This window comes from Berghia stephanieae, chromosome 6, assembly GCF_034508935.2.
Source record: "Berghia stephanieae isolate SIO BIC M18660-M18661 chromosome 6, UCSD_Bste_1.3, whole genome shotgun sequence".
Lineage (NCBI taxonomy): Eukaryota > Metazoa > Mollusca > Gastropoda > Nudibranchia > Aeolidiidae > Berghia > Berghia stephanieae.
In genome coordinates, this window is record NC_088365.1 from 23603612 (window position 1) to 23626593 (window position 22982).

General features: G+C 36.0%; 1 protein-coding gene across 5 annotated transcripts in view; it reads right to left on the reverse strand.

The window, feature by feature from the left end:
- Window positions 1-1044: 1044 nt before the first annotated feature.
- Window positions 1045-22982, reverse strand: part of LOC144974707 (uncharacterized) — a 25791-nt gene continuing 3853 nt past the window's right edge. For 2 of the 5 annotated variants that reach the window (XM_078917865.1, XM_078917866.1), the window contains 7 exons: window positions 20013-20145; window positions 7033-9912; window positions 5573-5748; window positions 5154-5211; window positions 4220-4327; window positions 3761-3892; window positions 1045-1637 (listed from right to left, as the gene is read on the reverse strand). In XM_078917865.1, coding sequence (XP_078773991.1) covers window positions 1438-1637; window positions 3761-3892; window positions 4220-4327; window positions 5154-5211; window positions 5573-5748; window positions 7033-9912; window positions 20013-20109 — 3651 coding nt within the window. In that variant the 5' untranslated portion in view covers window positions 20110-20145 and the 3' untranslated portion in view covers window positions 1045-1437. Of the gene's footprint in view, window positions 1638-3760; window positions 3893-4219; window positions 4328-5153; window positions 5212-5572; window positions 5749-7032; window positions 9913-13825; window positions 14016-20012; window positions 20146-22982 lie in introns of those variants that run through there. The other 3 variants (XM_078917867.1, XM_078917869.1, XM_078917868.1) reach the window with 3 other exon arrangements.

Sequence of the window (22982 nt, forward strand, 5' to 3'; positions counted from 1 at the left end):
ATCCTGGAAATGACACAGTAAGTGCCTCCCTGCCCATTAAGGGAGGTCAGGAACCCCATCCTGGAAATGACACAGTAAGTGCCTCCCTGCCCACTATGGGAGGTCGGGGACCCCATCCTGAAAATGACACAGTAAGTGCCTCCCTGCCTACTATGGGAGGTCAGGAACAACAACCCTGTCTAAGTCTGATTGCACATTTATCGTTTAACAAAGAAAAAAACAAACGGTTTCACTTTTTAAGTGATTGTTTTTCTGTTTTCATGTCTCCCTCTCAATCAACTATACAGAGATGCCAAAAGGATTTTGAAAAAAGACAAAAAAAACCCAAAAACCCCCCAAAAAACCCTGAAAGTGAACGGAAAATCAAGTCTGACCTAAAACGACCCTTGTCAATGAAAACAAAACCATCTCTCTTAACTCTCCCCTTTCCCTTGCAAGTGTATGGGACCTTTGTTGCTTCAATTCTGATATTATTATCTCTGTCTTAAGAAGATGGGTTTTGGAAAAGCTCAGTGTGAAAAAAACCCCCAAAAACGGGGAAAAACTGGACAATTGGCATCACTGATTACATTTTAAATTTGCTGCCCCTTCCTTGCAAATGTCTTAGTAAATTTTTAGTTGACAGCTCTTAAAATTTTGAAAAAAAGAAGAAACGAAACATGGAATATAGGCATTTTACTATCTTCACACTCCACCATGGAGGGTTGACATATTTATATTTGAGATCTGATCACCTGTGGTAAGGACTATCCAACCATCTTGTTGTATCCTATTTATTATTATTTAATGTCCCATTTTGGTCAAATAGTGGCCGCATCTCCAAACTGCAGAGCCCTTGAATGAAAGTCCAAATTGTATGGTCAATATCATGTCAGATTTTATCTTTGGAAAAATAATGTTGACATACACAATACATTCTTTAGATAGTGTGACAGGGCTCTGTCTTGCTGAAAATTGTTATCACTTGCAAAGTAATGATACTATGACATTTTTGAACATGCCTTTATAGAGACAGTACAAAGAAAAAAAACGAAAACGAAAGCGAACAAAACAAATTTCCTTTTATTCATCTCCAATGAGGAAATTTGTTTTTAGGGTCTATTCCAAGGGTCGACTGGAATAACCCAAGCATCAGTTGCAGTGCAGTGCCGCAAAGTCAGCTAGGGCGAGGTTACTTGCTCTAACTCTAAGTCACAGAGCGTGGTAGGGAGTCAAACTCGATACCTTTTGGGTATGAAGCATTGACCGTACCGTTGAGTCATGGTGTCCCTTATCTCAGTAAAAGCGAGATCTTAAGGGCTAAAAACAACACGGCAGTCGACCAGCGAATGAACGTTTGTGCAACTTGCAGTGCAGTGCCAACCAGGCAAGCTCCTTGTCTCACTTTGTCTCAACAAGGGAACACGCCTCAGATTGAGGACAACTGTCACGAATTACCTATCCAATATATGCTCTAACAATGCCTTTTATTCCAACTCGACATAATGGACACATGGAAAGTGCAGAAGAGCACTCTGTGCATGAGACCAAATGGCCACACGGTAAAAACACAACAGATACTTCATTATCCATGCAAATCTTGCATGTTGTCTGTTGTCGAAGCTCTGTGTTTTCACTGCGAAGGGTGTCAATTGTTTCTGTGGAAAGAAAGTAATAAATAAATTATTGTCATTATTATTAATATTTTTTTTCTTCTTCTTCTTATTTTGATTATTATTTCTGTTGTTAAATTGAGACCATATCAAATCTGACTTAATCCAACTGGACGAAGGAATAAAATAAGGAGAAAAACAACAACTAAAACAGGGAGTCCAGAAAAATATCAAAGGAAAATTTACGACCTTGAAAGAAAATTTACGACCTAGGAAATTAAGCCAAACTTTTTTCTGCAATCAATGGTTGATGCTTTTTAAAAACCCATTTCCAATAGCTTCAATTCAATAGAGTTAATTCGCATGCCATTGCGTGTTTGTGTATATTCGTGTGTCTGTGTTTATGAGAGTGGGGAGAAGGAGGAGTGTAATATTTCAAATTCAATAGTAATAGAAGAGTGCTGTGATAGGATCAGTTTTTATTAGGTGCTGATAGCAGTGGTAGAAGTAGTGGTAGCTGTGGCTGTAGTAGAAGTTGTTGGTAGTATTAGTAGTAGTTGTAGAAGTAGTAGTCGTCGTAGTAGTAGTAGTAGTAGTAGTAGTAGTAGTAGTAGTAGTAGTAGTTATAGTAGTAGTAGTCGTAGTAGTAGTAGTAGTAGTAGCAGTAGTCATCGCTGTTGTTGTTGTCTTAGAAATGGTGATGGTATTTGTATTATCCACATCTCCAGAGATAAGGGTGGTGCAGATGCTCAAGAAAGAAGGAAGTGCGTGCGTATGTGTGGGGTTATGGTGCTCGTGATGATCTTATCTTAAGTTGAGTTCACATTGGAGGGTTAGAGCACCCCTGAGACTTGATCAGGTGAGTCTCCACTATATCAACGACAGCAGAAGAAAACTGATCACTGATACACATCATCATTGTGCGGCTATGTGGTCTAGCGGTATGACACTCACTTTCGGATTGGAAGGTCCTGGGTTCGAGCCTCGCGCTCGGTAGATAGTTGAGTCTTTGGAAAAGGCTCTTTACTTACATTCGCTCACCGTACTCAGGTGTAAAATGAGTACCTGGACGTTAACCGCATTGTCTTTGTCCGAAAAATTGTAATATCGCCTAACAGGCAAAGTGTCCCTACATGTTGACCAGGGACCAATTGTAAAGCGCTTTGAGCACATTTAGTGGATATTGTGCTATATAAAGCTCAATTTTGATATTTTTTTTTTTGTTGATCATGGTCAGATTCTATGTCTGACTGTCGCCTAGGGTTTTCAAAATGGTAGCCGCTAAATAAGCCTTATCATTTTTTAAATTTGCAATTTTCTCTTCTCAAATATAATTTCTGAATGACTTTTATCAATTTTAATACTTTGAATCTTCAACTATTTTACTTTTTACGACCATAGATGCAAATTGACGACCATTTACAACCAAGAGGTCAAATTGACGCCCATTTACAACCAAGAGGTCAAATTGACAACCATTTACAACCAAGAGGTCAATTTACAAGTTTACTGATACTCTGTACAATCATAAACAACAAAAAGACGAAAGCTCTAGAATGTTTCAGTCGAGGATGATAACATTTGCTTTCTAATTCAAGAAGGTAGAAATATGCCCTATATCAAATTAAAATAATTACACCCCTCTGCGTGGCATCTTTGGATGTCATCGCTTAAGCACAGAATCTGGTGTCAGCAAACAGGGATCGCCCCCCTTTGGTCATAGTGCATTGACCACCTGCCACTTTGTCTTAATAAGGTCACTGCTCTATAATCATCATTGGATTTTTCACCTTGGGTCAGGGTATAGGCCACAGACAAACAGTTTCCATCCTCCTCTATCCCGAGCTAACTTTTTTATCTTGTTCCATGTCTTATCACTTCTCTGTAGATCAGCTTCTTTATTTCTTCTCCATGCTCCCCGTGGCCTTCCACTAAATCTTCTGCCCTGAGGGTTCCAGTCCAATACTTTCTTTGTTATAGTGGAGTCATTCTATCTAAGCATGTGTCCAATCCACCTCCATCGTCCACTTCCTATTTCCTCTCCCACTGGTTTCTGCTGTGTTCTTTTCCATACTTCTTCGTTCTTAATTCTTTCCATCCATATTGTTCTGAGTAGCTTACACATTGCACCTGTTATAATGATAGGAAAGAAAAATCTAGACACATACCTTTGTCTCGTTTCTCATTTCCTCCTTTCCGTATACTGACTGAATCACTTCCCAAATTATTGCCAATGTCTGCCTTGGGGATTCCCCTTCTCCTGGCTATTTCATAGAGTTTGTCAGATGACAGTATTTCACCTGGAACGAGACATTCAATAAAAGACTTCAATGTACACGCTGGAAAACAATCAGATGACATTAGATAAGTTTCAAACCAAAACATTTGAGAACCCCCCCCGACTGACGTTTTGGGATGTTTTTTATTATTTAATGTTTCTTTCTATTGTTCTTTCTATACACACTTGTTCAGATCTTTATCTTACATCGGTGCCTGCTCCTTAATTTCTTAATCAGAACAAACAGAAGAGTGATGGATGGAAACAACACTGCCAACAAGTAACCCCAAATATTATTTTTAAAAATTCTATTTAAAAAAAAAAAAAGAAAGAAAATAAAAAATTGTACCCAGTTTACGAATTTCAAGGGCCAGTCTGACAACGGTATCTTTATCAAATCCATTGTCGATGACAGACAGAACAGCAGGGTCTCGTTCAATAACTCTCTCATTAAATTCTGGAATAAGACAACAAATGAAATATTATATTCCAGGCTGATGGTAAGGTAGACGTTATATTCTAAGAAAGAGATGGATTGAAAAGCCAAGGGAAGAGAAGAGAAGTTAATGGAAATGGATGGCAAAAGAGGAGAAGGTGGTGGTGGTGGAGGAAGAGGAGGAGGAGGAATAGGAGAAAGAGAAGGAATAGGAGAAAGAGGAGGAGGAGGAGGAGAAGAAGAAGAAATTACTGTAATAAGCTTAGTCTAGCTTATTTTCATGTTTACCTATGCTCATCTGATATCTCATTGTGATTGTGTGTGTGTGTGTGTGCAATTTGAGTGTGTATATATATATTTGTGTATTGATACAAATATGATACCAATAGTGCTCGATATTGAAAACAACAATGGGGCAAATTTCTATATCTCAATAATACTAACAATAATAATAATAATAATAATAATAATAATACTAACAATAATAATAACAATAACAATAATAATAATAATAATAATAATAATAATAATAATAACAACAACAACAATAATAAAAATAATACTAACAATAATAATAACAATAACAATAATAAAAACAATTACAATAATAATAATAATAATAACAATAGTAATAATAATAATAACAATAATAATAATAATAATAATAATAATAATAATAATAATAATAATAATAATATATGTATACATGTGTCAATAGTACGCTTATGTAAAGTGCCTAGAGATTTCAACAGTAAGCACAATAAATAAATTAAGAATTTTCAATTTAAAAAAACCATTTCAATGCACACGAGAGTAGAATGTACAATAATAAACAGTATAGTCTTACTGAGAGGGGTTGGCCCATCAGAGCTTCTCATCCTCTGGATAACATCATCATAGCTGATCTGTAGTAAAAAAAATGATGAAAAATAAAACAAAAACGAAACAAAAATTAACATTCAATAAAAATTCAATATAAAAAAAACAAAACAAAGAAAACAAACTGATAAATTTAATATTTCTGCTGTTATCATTTGTCCAGTCATTTTCAATATTTACTACTTCAAAATTTGTAGATTTCTTTTGTATTTAAATTAAAAAGTCAAATTTAGTTGGCACACATGTCAATTGTGGCGGTAAAAAAAAATAATGGTCCCTTTGCATGTGAAGCGAATGCTCTACCAACTGAGCTATCGGGACCTCTCTGCTAATGTATAAAACTACAACTACGTAAATGTGTGCATTGGCAAAATAACTAAAAATCACCTCATCTCTTTCTTTGCTCATCTCTTGAACAGTTTCAATAAAATCTTTTCCGACTTCCTGAAATAGAAAGGCACATTTTGGGAACCAGCGAGCATGTTCCACCCAAACGTTGTCTTGGGGTTCCCAATTTCGCAATCCGCCACCACAGAAAAAGCATCTGGCGCAGTCGCTGTACCCTGAGAGAAAATCAAAAGAATGAATAGCATTAATAATTAAGCTTATTTTTATGTGTTCATTCATTTTTAAGGGTTTTACGGCACTTAAACCATTTCAGCACCAGTAAAAAGGAACAAAAGAGGAGGGTAAAAAAAGTCTAGATTTACAACTAAAGGACAAGAGAAAAACGTAAGACTTTTGGGGAACGGTTCGAATGGGGAACAGATGTAGATTCCAAATGCTATCGATGCACTTAGTTTGAGATCACATAAAAGTCTTATCTAGCCACAAGCACAGGATCCCACAAAGAGGAACAGATTTAAATGATTACATCATAAATTCAAAACAACAAATATAACAATATATTACATTGAGACGATTTAAAAGGGAAAAAAAAATCATCTCCTAAAACTCTAACTATACGTTTGACTGTTTCCCTCTCAGCGAAGGACTCCGACAAGGGAAAGCACAAAACCAAGTAATCTCATTCCATGAAAAAAACATAAAGCAAGTTGGAAAACAGATAGAGGGGTATATAAGACACAGTAAGTGACCTCTTACCCACCATGGGAGCTCAAAAGACCCCACTTTACATCCGAATTATAATGAGAATTTTCTGCACCATGGATTAGAAAAATCTAGAGGCAAAAATGTGCCCAGGCTTCAGGCAGCTCCTACCGATCTTGTTGAAGACATTCGTTTCAAGAATGATTTTCAAAGCTTGACACACATAATTTATTTCCACCGTGAATCTATTCACTATTGTTAAGCATGCAAAAATGTATCAGTTTGACTGAAAACTACATTGAGAAATTGTTAAAGGTTACTTTTTATAATGTTTTCGTTTTCGGACAAAAGGGTTTGACAAATTCAGAGCTGCCAACCCACAATCAAATGCTCGTAAAACAAGATTACAGCTATTAAAAGACCAGGATACTGATATATCTAGAAATCCGGAATTGTTCAGAAATGTCAAAAATCCAAAATCCTATTATTCTAATCTAGCTCATTAAAATTACAAGATATTAAGAATTACAAGTCTTTATTGTAGAAATATGCCATAGTAATAATAATAATAACAATAATAATAATAATAGTAACACTACTACTACTACTACTTATAATAATAATAACAACAAGAAGAATATCAAGGAAAGACAAGATTTTAGATGTCAGGATTTATAATAATTAATACCCTTTCAAAAAAATGGGAAAATCATTGGAAAAATTGGGAGTTGACAGCTTTGCAATTTTGGTTCTTTTCAGACATTTCTGGTATTAAAAATATAGACAAAACTACATACCTGTATAAAAGTATCCTGCTTTGGCCAGATCATTAGGTTTCATGTAGTGATCCTTGGGCCATTCTGCAAACGAATTGAATCTTGCGGCATAAACTGCATACTCAAGACGCTTAGGTCTCGCCGTTATGATTCCCAGTTTTTCATAAGAGTTTGCCTCTCCTCCATTGTCATCTGTAGAGTTTTGACCTTCATTAGGCTTTTCTTGTTGGGTGTCACTCTCTTGTCCTGCAGTGCCCTCAGCTTCTGAGCTGTTTTGGACTGTGTTGTTATTATCTGCAGATTCAGAAATCAGGGATGACGCAATCACAGACTGATCTTGCTGATCTAGGGGTGAGGCAGAATCATCCATTATCTGTGATGACTGAATTGGTTGTCCCCCATTTTGAAGAGGACCATCACCTTCAGCAAGATCAGACGTATTGGTGACAATAACGCAGGAGGCACTTTCATCAGACGGTTGGGAGGATTTTACATTATCAGGTTTTTTATCTGGGTTCTGATTCTTTGAGATTGCAGCGGAGGCCGATGTAGACGGCTGGTACACTTCACTTTCATTATTTCTATATTCATTAAGTTGTGACAAGATCTCATCTGCTGTCATTTTTGGACGTTGACTCTCCATTGAAATGTTGCTACAACGAGCATCCTTCACCATTGGACAATTCACACCTAATCGTCTGTGTTCTTCATCAATATGATCTTCATTATTGGACACTTCAATTTGTGCAGAGCAGAAAAAGCAAAGAATTGCACCATTAGAGGCCAAGTCAAGATAAGCAAATCCTTTAGATGCCAACTTAATAGTAGAGAGAGGAGAAGATCGAGGGAATTTAACAAAAGACATCAACCGAAAACTTTCATAATTCAATTTTTTCCAAGGAATTCCATTGACAGTATGAGGATGTGGCCTTGCTTCCAAAAAATTAACTTGAGTTTCCACAGGTTTTGACATATGTGAGCCATATAGTCTAAGCGGTGCTAAATTTTCTTTAACAAATTTCAACCCAAAAGTTTCTGGAGTCTTCAGAATTGGAATCATTTCATTCACAATATTTCTAATCAATTTATATTTTTTAACGACATTTATTGTAGTTTTAATTGATGTATTCCATATTTTTCTAAATTTGTTCGGCTCAGTATTTCTTGCATCAAACTTTTCTTTTTTATATTCTGTAGACAGTAACAAATCAAAGTCATTGGATGAAGACTCTACTGAACAGTGTTCCACTGTATCATGCTCACTGGTGAGTGGGCTTATGTCTTCGTACACAGCACCAACTTCTGAACACGACTTTTCAGTTATTCCATCATTATTTTCTAAATTAAAGGGCGCTGATGAATATGAACAATCATTGGAAGAATCTATTATTCCATACATAATATCTTCCTCATTAGAATTGCTATTAAGGCTCTCAAGATTAAAACTCTGATGTGTCTCATGAGACTCTTCTGAACACTGTTCCACTGTATCGTGCTCACTGGTGAGTGGGCTTATGTCTTCGTACAAAACACCAACTTCTGAACTCGACTTTACTGTTATAGCATCATTTTCTGAACAAAGGGGTCCTAACGAATGTGAATAGTCAATTGAGGGATCTATTACTTTATAATTAATATCTTCCTCATTCAAATAATTGCTATTAAGGCTCTCATGCTCACTGGTGAGTGGGCTTATGTCTTCGTACACAGCACCAACTTCTGAACACGACTTTTCAGTTATTCCATCATTATTTTCTAAATTAAAGGGCGCTGATGAATATGAACAATCATTGGAAGAATCTATTATTCCATACATAATATCTTCCTCATTAGAATTGCTATTAAGGCTCTCAAGATTAAAACTCTGATGTGTCTCATGAGACTCTTCTGAACAGTGTTCCACTGTATCGTGCTCACTGGTGAGTGGGCTTATGTCTTCGTACAAAACACCAACTTCTGAACTCGACTTTACTGTTATAGCATCATTTTCTGAACAAAGGGGTCCTAACGAATGTGAATAGTCAATTGAGGGATCTATTACTTTATAATTAATATCTTCCTCATTCAAATAATTGCTATTAAGGCTCTCAAGATTAAAACTCTGGTGTCTCTCATGAGTATGATTCAAATTTTTTGATGATAATGAAATACTTTGTGGAATATGTGAATATGATAAAACATTATCATTCTCTTGCTTAGTCAAATCATTATAGTTATAGTGTTTTGTATCGGTGTTCTGTGGCAATCTCTGACATTCTTCACTTGAACGCTCAGCAAAGACGGAACCGAAATTTCCACTGTTCCAATCTGAGCTACTTTTGGCTTCGTTGATGAAAATATAACCGAATCCAGACTTGCCACAATTTGCAATGTTAATATTAATTCTTTGTGTTTGATAACCCATCAAAAAATAACATGGTGTGCTTCTTTTGATTTCCATAGGTATAACTTCACAGCTGAAAAATTCATATTTATCCGGCCAAATGTCACTTTCCTCTGCAAGTTTGTGATGTCTATATGATTGAATCTCGATGAATGTGGACAATTTCATAGTTTGAATTTCTGGTTGTGTTTTGTCGTCTAAAGTATCTTTACTTGTGGATGAAGGTTTCAAATCCTTCTCATAATCATTGTGACCAGGATCGTTGGTATTACAACAATCAACTTCCCTTCCAACTCTGAAATAAATATTTCGTTTTCTTTCCATTTCATAATGCATGTAGTTGTCTAATGCAAAGGAAATTCTAGTTTTTCTAGTCTTATCACTAATCTGTCTTCTCATTGTGGAAATAACTTTAGATACAAATTCCACTAGAACTTGATAAATTATGAGGATAATTGCCAGCCGTATAAATATCAAAGAATACGGTATTCCAAAACTCCATGTCACATATGCACGTCCTGAAAACAAGTGAAAATAAAATAAACAAATTAAAATTTGTAAACAAAACATCAATTTGTAAATAAAACAAGAAACAAAAAAAAAAAAAAAAGCTGTAAACAATCCAAGTGATTTCTCAACTCCTCCAATCAGATCTCTTAAGGTTCATATCATAAAATAAAAAGTATCTTATGGTGGCTTGAAACAATGCTGTACAAACCCTTTGTCAGCACAACAATAAACAAATTAACGTGGAAAACAAATAAAATCAAGGAGTTTTCAAGGAGCCCTTGAATTTAAGGAGGACGCGGGAACCCTTGCAATTGCACTGCAAAATTTATTTTATTTAATTTGTTTTCCACATTAATTTGTTTATTGTTGTGCTGATGAAGGTTTGTACCGAAATATCCATTGCCTGTATTGTCCTTATCTGAAGCCTCTCCATTTTCACTCTTTCATTTGTATTTTCACGATCCCAGACTTCAGGCAGCCCCCACTGCTCTCTATAAAAATATAAGTCATGTAGATTGAGACTGTCAAACAGTAAATTAGTCTATATTTGTCCATTGCTTGTTTTAATTCGTTGATCAAAAATCATCAAACTCGGACACAAGCAAGGGTCATCAGTCCAATGTTGCATCGTTGTGCAGCTTTGTGGCCTTGTGGAATGACTCTCGCTTTCAGAGGGGAAGGTCCTGTGTTCGAGCCTTCCTCAGCGCATAGTTGAGTCCTTGGAAAAGGCTCTTTACTCACATTCTCTCACCATACTCACGTGCAAAATGAGAACCTGACCTTTAACAGTGTTGTCCCTGTCGGAAAAAATGTAACATCAGCTAACATGTTGCTGTTGGTCAGGGACCCCTCGTAAAGCGCTTTGAGCATGCTTAATGGATATTGCACTATATAAAAAGAAAAAGAAAAAAAGAAGCTCAACTGCATCTACTGCTGCTTTACTGATTGTTCTGTTGCAGCTTTAGGCTCTTGAGGAATACTGGAGTAAATCCTGCTTCATATCAAGGAGTAGAATCTGATTCATAATAAAATGAGCAGGTCACCTAACATGTCTGTGCACAGGGGTCCTTATTATATTATTTTAGACCGCCCCTTGAGCTACAAGTCTTCGCGATTCAGTCCTGTCCTCCATGAGTGTACACAGATCCCGGGAGTTGTCCATTCCTGTGTCATCTAGCAGACAGTCAATGTATGTTTTATTCTGCCTGCCTCTGTTTCTGGTTCTTTCAAGTGGTTCCCATAGCACAAGACTGCTTGCAATCTCCTCCTTGTGTCTCCAGCAGTGCCCCGCAAGTATCAGTCTTCTCTTTTGTATCTTTGAAGTCACTGGGGGGAAGGTCACCGTAGAGCTCTTCATTTCACATGTGCTCTTTCCAGCTTACGTTGAAGACCATCCGCAGCATACGAGTGTAGCAGTCGTCCAGTTGCTTCTCAAGGGCTTTTGTTAGAGTCCATGTGGATGATCTATATAGAAGCACCGACTCTACCATTGCCAGGGGTCCTTACTTGACTGAAAAACATTTCACCACAATTGAAATGAGGAATGGTGAGGAATCCTTACACAAAATAAGACAGTCCTCATACTTCATTACTAAAAGAGTCAATGCTTTTGCTCATTGAGGACCATTGCTCTAGTAGGATTCAATAGTCTGATGTCACGTCCGCCCAGCAACCAGCAGCTTGGTTCTAAACAAAGAAAATTGGTAATTTTCATTCTTCATGCTGGCTAAAACTTTTTCACATGTCATGTGATCAGAATGTACAAAAAAGTCGAAACATTATTAGATTCATAATGTTTTTCTCCTCTGGATACACTTTTATGCTGGTCGGAGAAGTATTTCATAAGGGCGGTGATGGAGATAATGGCGTCCGCCATTGTTCCAATAGTTTAGAACCAGTTACTATACGTCATTACGAGGGAAGTGATGTCACGACTGTTGAACTTTATTGAGGAGAGCTAAGGAATTCTTAAAGTTTTTCACAAATTGAATTCAACCTCAAGTCTGTCCATTACCGTGTGATGGTCTTCTTCCTCTTTGTCCAATCATTTTTCATTTCCTCCAGATAATAAACTGGGACAGTCCCTATTTCATCAGGATGGTTGGCACTATGTATGACACTAAGTTTGTGCGGCTATGTGGTCTAGTGGTATAACACTCGCTTTCGGATCGGAAGGTCATGGGTTCGAGCCTCGCTTGGCACATAATTGAGTCCTTGGAAAAGGCTCTTTATTCAATCTCTCACCATACTCAGGTGTAAAATGAGTACCTGGCCGTTAACACCACCGTCTCTGTTCGAAAAAAATGTAATATCGCCTAAGAGACGTCATGTCTCGTCCTACATGTTAAGTGTCGCTGTTGGCCAGGGACCCTTTGTAAAGCGCTTTGAGCACATTTAGTGGATATTGCACGATATAAATGTTCAATTTTTTTTACAAAATGCACTATGTAAGCTAATGATGAGTCAGCAGGTTGTGATGTTGATGGTAATGGTAGTGATACTGATGATGATAGTGATAATGGTGATAAGGTGGTTGTAGAGTAGCTAATGAGGTTGTGCAACTGTAGTTATGGTTGTGGCAATGGCTATAATAATAATATAATAATAATATTAATAATAATAATAATAATAATAATATAATAATAATATTAATAATAATAATAATAATAATAATAACAATAATAACAATAATTTTTTTTAATGGTCTGATGTTTCTTAGATTGCAGACAGCACTTGTTCTCACACTGTTGATTGTCAGTGTCAGTCAGTGTAGATGGATCTGTCTGATTATTGGAACTGGCAATGAATAAGTTAAGGCTTTGGTCTTGTCGCCATTTAATTTTAATCTATTTGCAGACATCTCATCACATGGTTGATGCATTGTTCGTAAACATTTATCTTTGAAACAATATCGGATTGCAAACACATGCTATACATCTGGGTACCGTCAGCGTACATATGGTAAGCGAGAGAATGCTGCTCTAAAATTCTTGTGGTATCTGTGGAAGTGATGATGATTACCAGGTATTTTCCAGCTGTGCCCTATGTTTTCTTAAATTTCTCAACAGTTTCCGGAGCGTGATTTTATAAATAAAATTCCTGAATTTTTATATATTCCCAAGATACTAGGTCTGTCTAGAGTTTATCCAACCAAGGGCCTGTTGCCAGGGCATGATTGGAGGGAAGGACATTGAGATACTAGCGTCCTATCCAAAGAGTAGCAAACAATGTGTATTGATTTGCTAATATGAATAAGAAAAAAATAAAATAACGATAAATATTGAATTGTAAGCTTCAATTTATAAGACGAAGACAGTCTAATAAAAATTTAATTTATTAGACGAAGACAGTATTTGTCTTCGTCTAATAAATTGAAGCTTACAATTCAATACTTATCGTTATTTTTTCCTTCGCTTCGAGCTTCAAACAGCAACATTTTCATAATATGAATATGTGCACGTAGGTATAGTTATAGGTAGCAAGCCACTGTCATTGTCCGTTTAAAAGCTGAGACCTTAAGTCGTGTAAGGCGCTGAAAGACTCCCTCGGATCAGAAATCTTTTTAGGAAGGAAAGAGAGAGTACGAAATAATTAGAAATGTCGGGTGCCTTTGCCTTTGCCATGCCTCTCCTCGTTCTTACCCAAGTTACTCATTACTATCGATGGTTAGGGGTGGTGGTTACCAGAATAAAGGTACAAAAATATTCAAAACAAATCTTTAAACCAATAAACAAATTGAAAATTTTAACATGATGCATTCTCTAACGATTTAGATCAGTCATACGAATAGTCAGCGTGAAATAATTATCGGGAAATCCCGAAAAAAACAAACTACAACATTGTCATTGACTTAATGAAATTGACAAATTACTTTCCTAAACCTATATCTTTAAATATTTGGTTTCAAACTCATATACTCACGATTATTTTACGAATTTTCAGATTAAAAAACTTCAGGTCAGGATTCCGTTTAAAAAGAATTCAGCGAGAAAGACGACACCAATTCTTAGTATAACACATTTGAATGTGAGAATAACTTCCACAGCGTAGTAGAGGTAGGGTAGATAAGGGGAAATTCGCCGTTGGTTGATTGGGCGAGTGCGAGTATAGAGCAGTAAAGTTAGGTGCCCCAAACGTAAACAAAGGTCGAGAAGCACGTGGCAAACCACATGTTCCTGTCTTGACAGCTCACGTTCCAATGTAAATAATAGAAAAAAATAACCTTTAAAATTTGGCTGTTAGGTGGCAAAAGAAACACATATTCATAAATACTCGATCATGCATCAAATAATGTCTAGATATGGATATTTTATGGAACAAAAGGTAAAATTTTCTAAAATTTATCAAAAGTTACAGTCTATCTATTTTTAGACCAGAGCAAATTATTGGCGCTGGTGTGAACAAAACGAGAATTATTCGGAGCCTGATTTTCATAATAATTTAGCCTTATATTATTATTTCTGCAACTGTTAGATTTTATGTAAACATATTTTCAATACTGAAAGTGTATTGCCTACAACTCAAAAACTACAATAATTGGGAGACCACCTATATTGTGCGAAATTATTCCGGTCCCTACGGAAATCACTAGCAACTTGTTATTGTTATACGTTTGGGGCACCTAAATTACTGCTCTAAGTAGATAGAAGCGCTTGGCCAAGGAGTTCACAACATTGCACATCCGAAGTTATGAACGACAACACACAAAACTGGTTAACCAGAAACTTTATAGTCTGGTTAATACAGTTTAGTGAAAAATTGCACAAAGCGATGGCAAAAACAATAACAAAGGCCTGAAATGACGCATCGTCTTCGAACTATCTATAGGCAAGGCCTTCTATATAGACGGTCTTGGTATAGGCTAAGTGTCACGTCATCACCATGTTGCTCATTTCATCTCGGTTTTGTTTCAAAATTTAAACCCATTAATAAGCATTTAGTGGATGAATATTGCGGACACTATCGTGTCAATTATCGTCGTAGCGTGTTTGTCGCACTCGTACCTTGTCATAACATGTCTGTTTCAGGTTTGAGTTGCTGTTTCGACCAACACTCGTCATTCCAATAGGATTCTTACGTTCGCGCGTTGTCATTTCAAGTTTTTTCAGCTTACGTCTTTACTTTACAACCTGTTACTGTTACTTTGATGTTTGAATTAAACATTGTTTTGGACATTTTCACCATTCTCTCTATATATCGACGTTACGGATGCACTTGTATTTATAAATTCATTTATTTATTTGTTTGTTCATTTATTTATTCATACATTTATTTATAAATCTTGATTTACATATTTTGTTCAGACATGCACATATTTTTTGTTTTCTTCTTCTTCTTCTTCTTCTTCTTCTTCACCCTTCTCTCCTCTTCTTCTTCTTCTTCATTCTCATCTCACTTCTTCTTCTTTTTTTTTTACACGATTCCTTTTTCATTCAAAATTGAAGATCTGGATGATTGTTTGTATATATTTGGAGAAGCTGGACTGATAAATCCAATCCCCCTGTGAACTGCCAATATTTTTAAATTGTGAAGGTGAACAATTATTTTTAAAAAATAAAATGTGTTCATTGTTTTTATGAACTATGTAAATGTGAGGTTTTTACATGTTAACACATACATATATTCTCACGGGAACATATTTGCAGGACCGACAACCGAACACAATAATGAACTTTGATTTAACATCATTGTTATGGATAATATTCTGCAGCAGATAACAATAAAACTCAAATTTTGGGTTGTCTGACATGCTGAGCACATGTCGATTGACTTTTGCTTTTCTTTCCAGTTTGCAACATAGGTGTATAGAGCAGTAAAGTTAGGTGCCCCAAACGTAAACAAATGTCGAAAGCACTGCAAACCACATATCCTGTCCTACAGCCACGTTCCAATGTAAATAATAAAAAAATAACCTTAAACACTTGCTGTAGGTGGCAAAAGAACACACATATCATAAAATACTCGATCATGCACCAAATAATCTATATATGATATTTATGGAACCAACAGGTAACATTTTCCAAATTTATCAAAAGTTACCTAGCTATTATTTTAGACCAGAGCAAATTATGCCTGTGTGAACAAAACGAATTATTCGAGCCTATTTTCATAATAATTTACCCTTATATTATTATTTCTGCAACTGTTAGATTTTATGTAAACATATTTTCAATACAAAAGTGGATTGCCTACAACTCAAACTACAAAATTGTGGAGAACCTATATTGTGGCTAAATTATTCCAGTCCTACAATTCAAACCACAACTTGTTGGATTTACTTTGGGGCACCTAAACTTTAACTGCCAAAATAAATAATTTATAAATAATCTAATGGATACAAGGTTGCCCAAGTATACGAATACATAATGTGCCACATTATATATCGAATGTGTGACTTTGGCGTGGTAGTAGACTGGGTTTTTCCTACCGAAAGAGCTAAGCTTTCGGAAATTACCGAAAAGAGGTTGGAAATTCCATTATCTTAATGTGTGCCAATGTGTGTAATGAAACGTGGGAGAGGAGATGTACGACAAATGCCGGGTTGGCGTTTTCATTGAGACAACAAAACAAAACAAAACAATTTGGCATATTTGCGTATTCTTGTCACTTGACCTTACTTGGGTATTTGACCCTTAAAACTAATTTAATAACATTTCTTCTTTATACCCCTACACTGGAAAGATATGGTGACATTTTCATTAAATTAAGAAATCGCTGTGAAAATGCAACTTTATTTCTACTCATTAAAAACAAGTATGTTTTGGGATTGGCTGGGAGAAAGAGTGGTGGTGGTCCAATGCTAGTTTACATCAAATTTTAATTGCCATTATGTCATTGGAAGTGAACCCCCCCCCCCCCTCACTCTCCAACCACCACATCTTCATCACAACCACTATTACTACAACCGCCACCATAACCACCACATCACCACTACTACTACAACCACCACAGCAACATCATCATCACTACCGCTGCTACTACAACCACCACAACCACATCATCACAACTGCCGCTACTACTGCAACTCCCACCACCACCACATCATCATCACTACCATTACTACTACACCACCACCACATCGTCATCACTACCACTAATTCTACAACCACCATCTCATCATCATTACCACGACTGCTACAACCACCCCACCACATCATAATCACTACCACTACTACTAACCACTACCACAACATCAACACTACCATTACTACAATCACCACCTCATCATCACTACCACGACTGCTACATCCACCACCACCACATAATCATCACTGCCACTACTACTACATCCAATACTACCACACCATATTAACTAACACTTCTAAAACCACCACCACCACCACATCATAATTACTACAACTACAGCTACAACCACCACCACCACGTCATAATTACTACAACCACAGCTACAACCACCACCACCACATCACAATTACTACAACCACAGCTACAACCACCAGCACCACATCATCATCAGTACCACTACTACTACAACCACCACAACACCATCAACACTACCGCTGCTACTACAACCACCACTACCACATTATCATCACTGCCACTACTACCACAACCACTACCACCTCATCATCATCACAACCACTACTACTGCAACCACCACCACCACCACATTATCACTCCATTATTTTTACAACTACCACCTCCTCATCATCATAATAACTACCACTACTACTACAACCATCGCCACCACAGCGTCATCACTACCACTACTACAACCACCACCACCACCACCACATCATCATCACTACCACTACTACTATAACTACAAACACCACCACCACCACCACATCATCACTATCACTACTACTTCAACCACCAACACCACATCAGCCTCTCTACCACCAGTTCTACCATCACTACCATTAGGTTTTGGAGCTTTACTTCATTTGAAATAAGGAAACTTTTCGATTGTATTTGACATTGTGTTTATGTATCATGATATAATTCTAATCAATTATCTATTTAGTACTTTCCAATATGTTAACACAATGCCAAATACCATCCCAATTCCCTTTTCTTGTGTGAGGAAATTCCTCTTTCGGCATTGAAATTCCTCCGAGTGGTGTCTGAAATTTCCTATAAGCCAAATTTAAAGTTGGCATCTCTGCAGATAATAAACAAAAAAAAAAAAAAAAAAAAAAAAAGAAAAAAAAAAAAAAGAAAAAAAACAAAAGAAAAAATAAAAATAAAAGAAAAATAGCCAAACTTTGTTCAGAGTAGTAACTTTCTAGTAAATTTGGACCGTTTTTAGTGGTGTGTATTATTTCTTTCAGTTTCAATATTGGCAGAGTCAGAGGTCAATTCTAATTCAGTACTATTTTTTTTATCATGCAACTTCCAAGAAGCTGTGTTGTCAGATTGTGTTGATTGGATCTTCTACTCCTTCCATTGTGCCAATTTCTATTAAAATAATATCATACTTAACTATATTCTTAAATGTCTTTAAATCTCTTCCTACTATTTTATTTTACTATGTGCGTTTCTGATTGCTTGATGTGTGTAGTTTGACTGAAACCAGCGGCTATGGTCGATGGTGACAAGTGTGAGCCACAATGTTGCCTTTATGTTTCACGCAAAGTCTACGTATTGAATTGTGTGGAATTGTTTATCAATGTAAAAAGGAAATTGATTTTATAAATAAGGCACATGCAATTCCCCATGAAACACACGGACTAGATGAGTAGGATTCATGATTACTTGTTTTCAAGTCTTCTTCATTTCTCTTCCTCCTCCTCTTCATCATCTTCTTCTTCTTCTTCTTCTTCTTCTTCTTCTTCTTCTTCTTCTTCTTCTTCTTCTTCTTCTTCTTCTTCTTCTTCTTCTTCTTCTTCTTCTATTATTTACTATTATTACTATTATTATTATTATTATTATTATTATTATTATTATTATTATTATCATTATTATTATTATTATTATTATTATTATTATTATTATTTGCGCCTTTGTAAACCATAATATTACGAGTGTCAATAGCGCCGCAATGTGGTGAAACTCATCCATAGTTGAACATTGAACTAAGTAGACATTGATTTATTATTGAGATCAATTCAATCGTCGATTTAACCAGGGTTTTATTTTCAGATGGGGGTTACAAATTACAGAATCGTTCTGCCAATAATGTATTTTGCCAATCTTTAGTCTTCTTCTTTAAACTTGTTAGCTCAGTCATTATGTCGGTCTTAATGTGTCGATAGATTATTCTCCCCTCGCTATTGTTTACTATAATTTCGTTGCTAGACCATCCCACAGAAGTCAGCCCATTCGACATCAGCGGATTGTACCGGAAATCGGACTTGGTACTCAGTTCACGATGCTTCTATCCCATGCCTATTTATTACATTTTTCTGAGACAAATTCTGGGCTTAGTATCAAAACTAATGTTTTAAATTTCTACATGTTAATGGTAGTTGAATAAAACTGTCTATGTCCATGCTCATTTTAAATACATTTTTTTTCCCATTTTGAAAAGTAGCAAAAATCTCTGGGATTGAGTGAGTTCGACTTTAAAGATTTGGCATTTTTCATGCCGTTTACATTAATTTTGGCACATTCTTCTACATTTAACTGGCAATCATTAACCGAATGTGAAAAAAATCTGTTTATATAACCTTTATATAAAGGGAATTACTTAAACATAACCATATAGTTATCTCCAAGCGGCATCATGATGGAACGAACTAATTGATATCAATTAAATTTATATCCTCAAAACTGACGTGCACTTATTTGCAGGGTCTGATAACCCAATTCCTTATGGGCTCGTGGTTGCAATGGAAATCTCAAAATATGACGCAAAAATGTTGTCCATTACAACAATGACAATGTTAAACTAGGTCCATAAGCGGGTTCGGATGTCCGACCTGCATATATGTACACGTCGCTCAAAACCAAGGAGAAAGTTTCTAGTCATTATGACTGGGAATTAATACAAATTTCTTACATTGCCAAAAACTCAAATTTTGTATTTTTTGTTTGTTTTAGAACTAAATTCACTATTCTGGGTCCGATTCATCCCGACAAAACACCCTGTTGAGACGATGGGCCAATCTGCCACACGCATGAAAACAGCACACAGCACACTCACCGTGTCTCGTCAATCTCTCGTGCCCCAGTCTAGAACACCAGTGTCTCCTAATAGTAACAGATTGCCCAGGCCTCAACACATCGATAATCCCAGCCATTGCTGTGCTTGCACGTCACTCGCCGGTCACCCTATGCTGTGAACAAGATTCAAGTTTCGAAGTTTAAAATTTTTTTTTTTTAACGAAGTGATGATTCGACCGTACGGTGCGATAATTCTGGATATTATCGGAGTGTATCGTTAATGTTTTCGACCACTAGAAAAAGAAAGCGGAAAGGTGATATGGGAGCGGGAAACACAAAATGGCGATAGAGAATAGAGAAGGGACGTACACTAGGTACACCGATAGTGTGCTCTTGGAATCTACCTGGGCCCGTTTTCATGAACGAGGACTAGATTTAGTAATTTACCAGTCTAGTAAATGACTAGACAAGCGAAGTAAGTGTCTAAAAAAATCGGATTTCATGAACGCTTTCTAGTCTCCGACTTGCTAGTCTCTTGCCTAGAAGTAGGCGTTGTAAGGACGGTGACTAATTCCACTATTTTGTGCGGGTAACATCACCTCTCTACTACACGAAGGCAGGTTAAGTTTATTTCATACTTACAACGCAAAAGATTTTCAAAGAGGAAATTAGCTACACACATGATATTGACTGTCGACTGTTATAGACTGCAATGATGCCCACCGCCGACTGTCAATTTTATATTTAGAACAATGGCAGTTTCATTGAAGTCCTGCCTCAGCAAATGACTAAAGCTTGACCAAACTTAGTCCGAAGGTGCCGTGATTTTAGTCCCGGACTTGTTTAGTCAGCTCACATGAAATCCGACTTTTTCAAATCATTGACTACAGTCAGAGATAGTCAGAGACTCAGCGTTAGTTCGCGTTCATGAAAACGGCCCCTGTTCCCTATCTGAACATATTTCCCTTTGTCTTACTTATTCTTGGGTGCTTTGATTGTAATGTAATTTTAGAACTTTTTACTATTCCATTTTCATCTTTTTTACTGGCGCCGATATGACCTAAATGTGTTGCAAGCGACATAAAACCCTTGAATACAAAAACAAAAACTCTAAGGCTATGTTGGTCTTTGCTGACGTCCGGAAGATTTCCATTGTTGTGGACAATAATGATTTATTATTATTATTATCATTATTATTATTATTATTATTATTATTATTATTATTATTATTATTATTATTATTATTATTATTTATTATTATTATTATTATTATTATTATTATTATTATTATTATTATCATTATTATTATTATTATTATTATTATTATTATTATTATTATTATTATTATTATTATTATTATTATTATTATTATTATTATTATTAAAAATATAGATAATAGAGGGAATTAGAATTATTCTCTTTATTAATTAACATCCAGATACACATTGAAAACAAAACAAAAATAAAAACGTGATCTTTTATAGAGCACAATATCCACTAAACGTACTCAAAGGGCCATACAAAGGGTCCCTAACCAACAGCATCACTTAACACGTAGGACGATACATCACGCCTGTTAGGCGATATTACAATTTTTCCAAAAGAGACAACATTGTTTACGGCCAGGTATTCATTTTACACCTGAGTACGGTGAGAGACTTTTAGTGAAGCGCCTTTTCCAAGGACTCAACTATGCGCTGAGCGGGACTCAAACCCAGGACCTTTCGATTCGAAAGCGAGTATCATACCACATAGCCGCATAATATTAGATAAGATTACAATTGCAGCAATCTTAAAAATACCTAATCCTCTTAAAAAAAAAAAAAATGATTGGTCGCATTATATAATGGAGTGGCGCACGGCCAATTCATTTTTGTATATCATCGCATCGTACGGTCGAATAAGGAGTAAAATCATCGCACGGTACGGTCGAATAAGGGGTAAACTCATCGCACGATACGGTCGATTAAGGAGTAAAATCATCGCACGATACGGTCGAATAAGGAGAAAAGTTAGCGCATCGTACGGTCGATTAAGGAGTAAAATCATCGCACGCTACGGTCGAATAAGGGGTAAAATCATCGCACCGTATGGTCGAATACGGAGAAAAGTTATCGCATCGTACGGTCGAATAAGGAGTAAAGTTATCGCACCGTACGGTCAAATAAAGAATAAAGTTATCGCACCGTATGTCAAATAAGGAGTAAAATCATTGCATCGTACGGTCAAATAATGGCAGCCTATAAAGACATACAATTTTAAATGAACAAATCAAAACAGGTAAAGTCAATAATAAACCATAATGATGATTATGGTGATGATGATGATGGTAATGAAAAAAACTATAAAAAACTATTGAATTAATTGATCAACAGATGGTTAAATAAATTGATAATTTAAAAAAAAATCATTTTAAAAAGCGAAACAATACAAAAAACAAAAAAAACAAAAAACCCAACAAAACAAACAAAATAAAATAAACAAAACAACCCCCCCCCCCAAAAAAAAATAACAACCAAGAAAAAAAAAATAAAAAAAATAAAAATAAAATAAAATCAACAACAAAACAAAAATAAAAACAAAACCCAAACCGCTTGCCTTTGTGGGCAGCAGATACAACGCAAGCTATTCACATGTCATGAAACAACATTGACTACGACCAGGACGATGACAAAAGCAATATTATGTCAAATAACAACATTGACTACGACCAGGACGATGACAAAAGCAATATTATGTCAAATAACAACAACATTGACTACGACCAGGACGATGACAAAAGCAATATTATGTCAAATAACAACAACATTGACTACGACCAGGACGATGACAAAAGCAATATTATGTCAAATAACAACAACATTGACTACGACCAGGACGATGACAAAAGCAATATTATGTCAAATAGCAACAACATTGACTACGACCAGGACGATGACAAAAGCAATATTATGTCAAATAGCAACAACATTGACTACGACCAGGACGATGACAAAAGCAATATTATGTC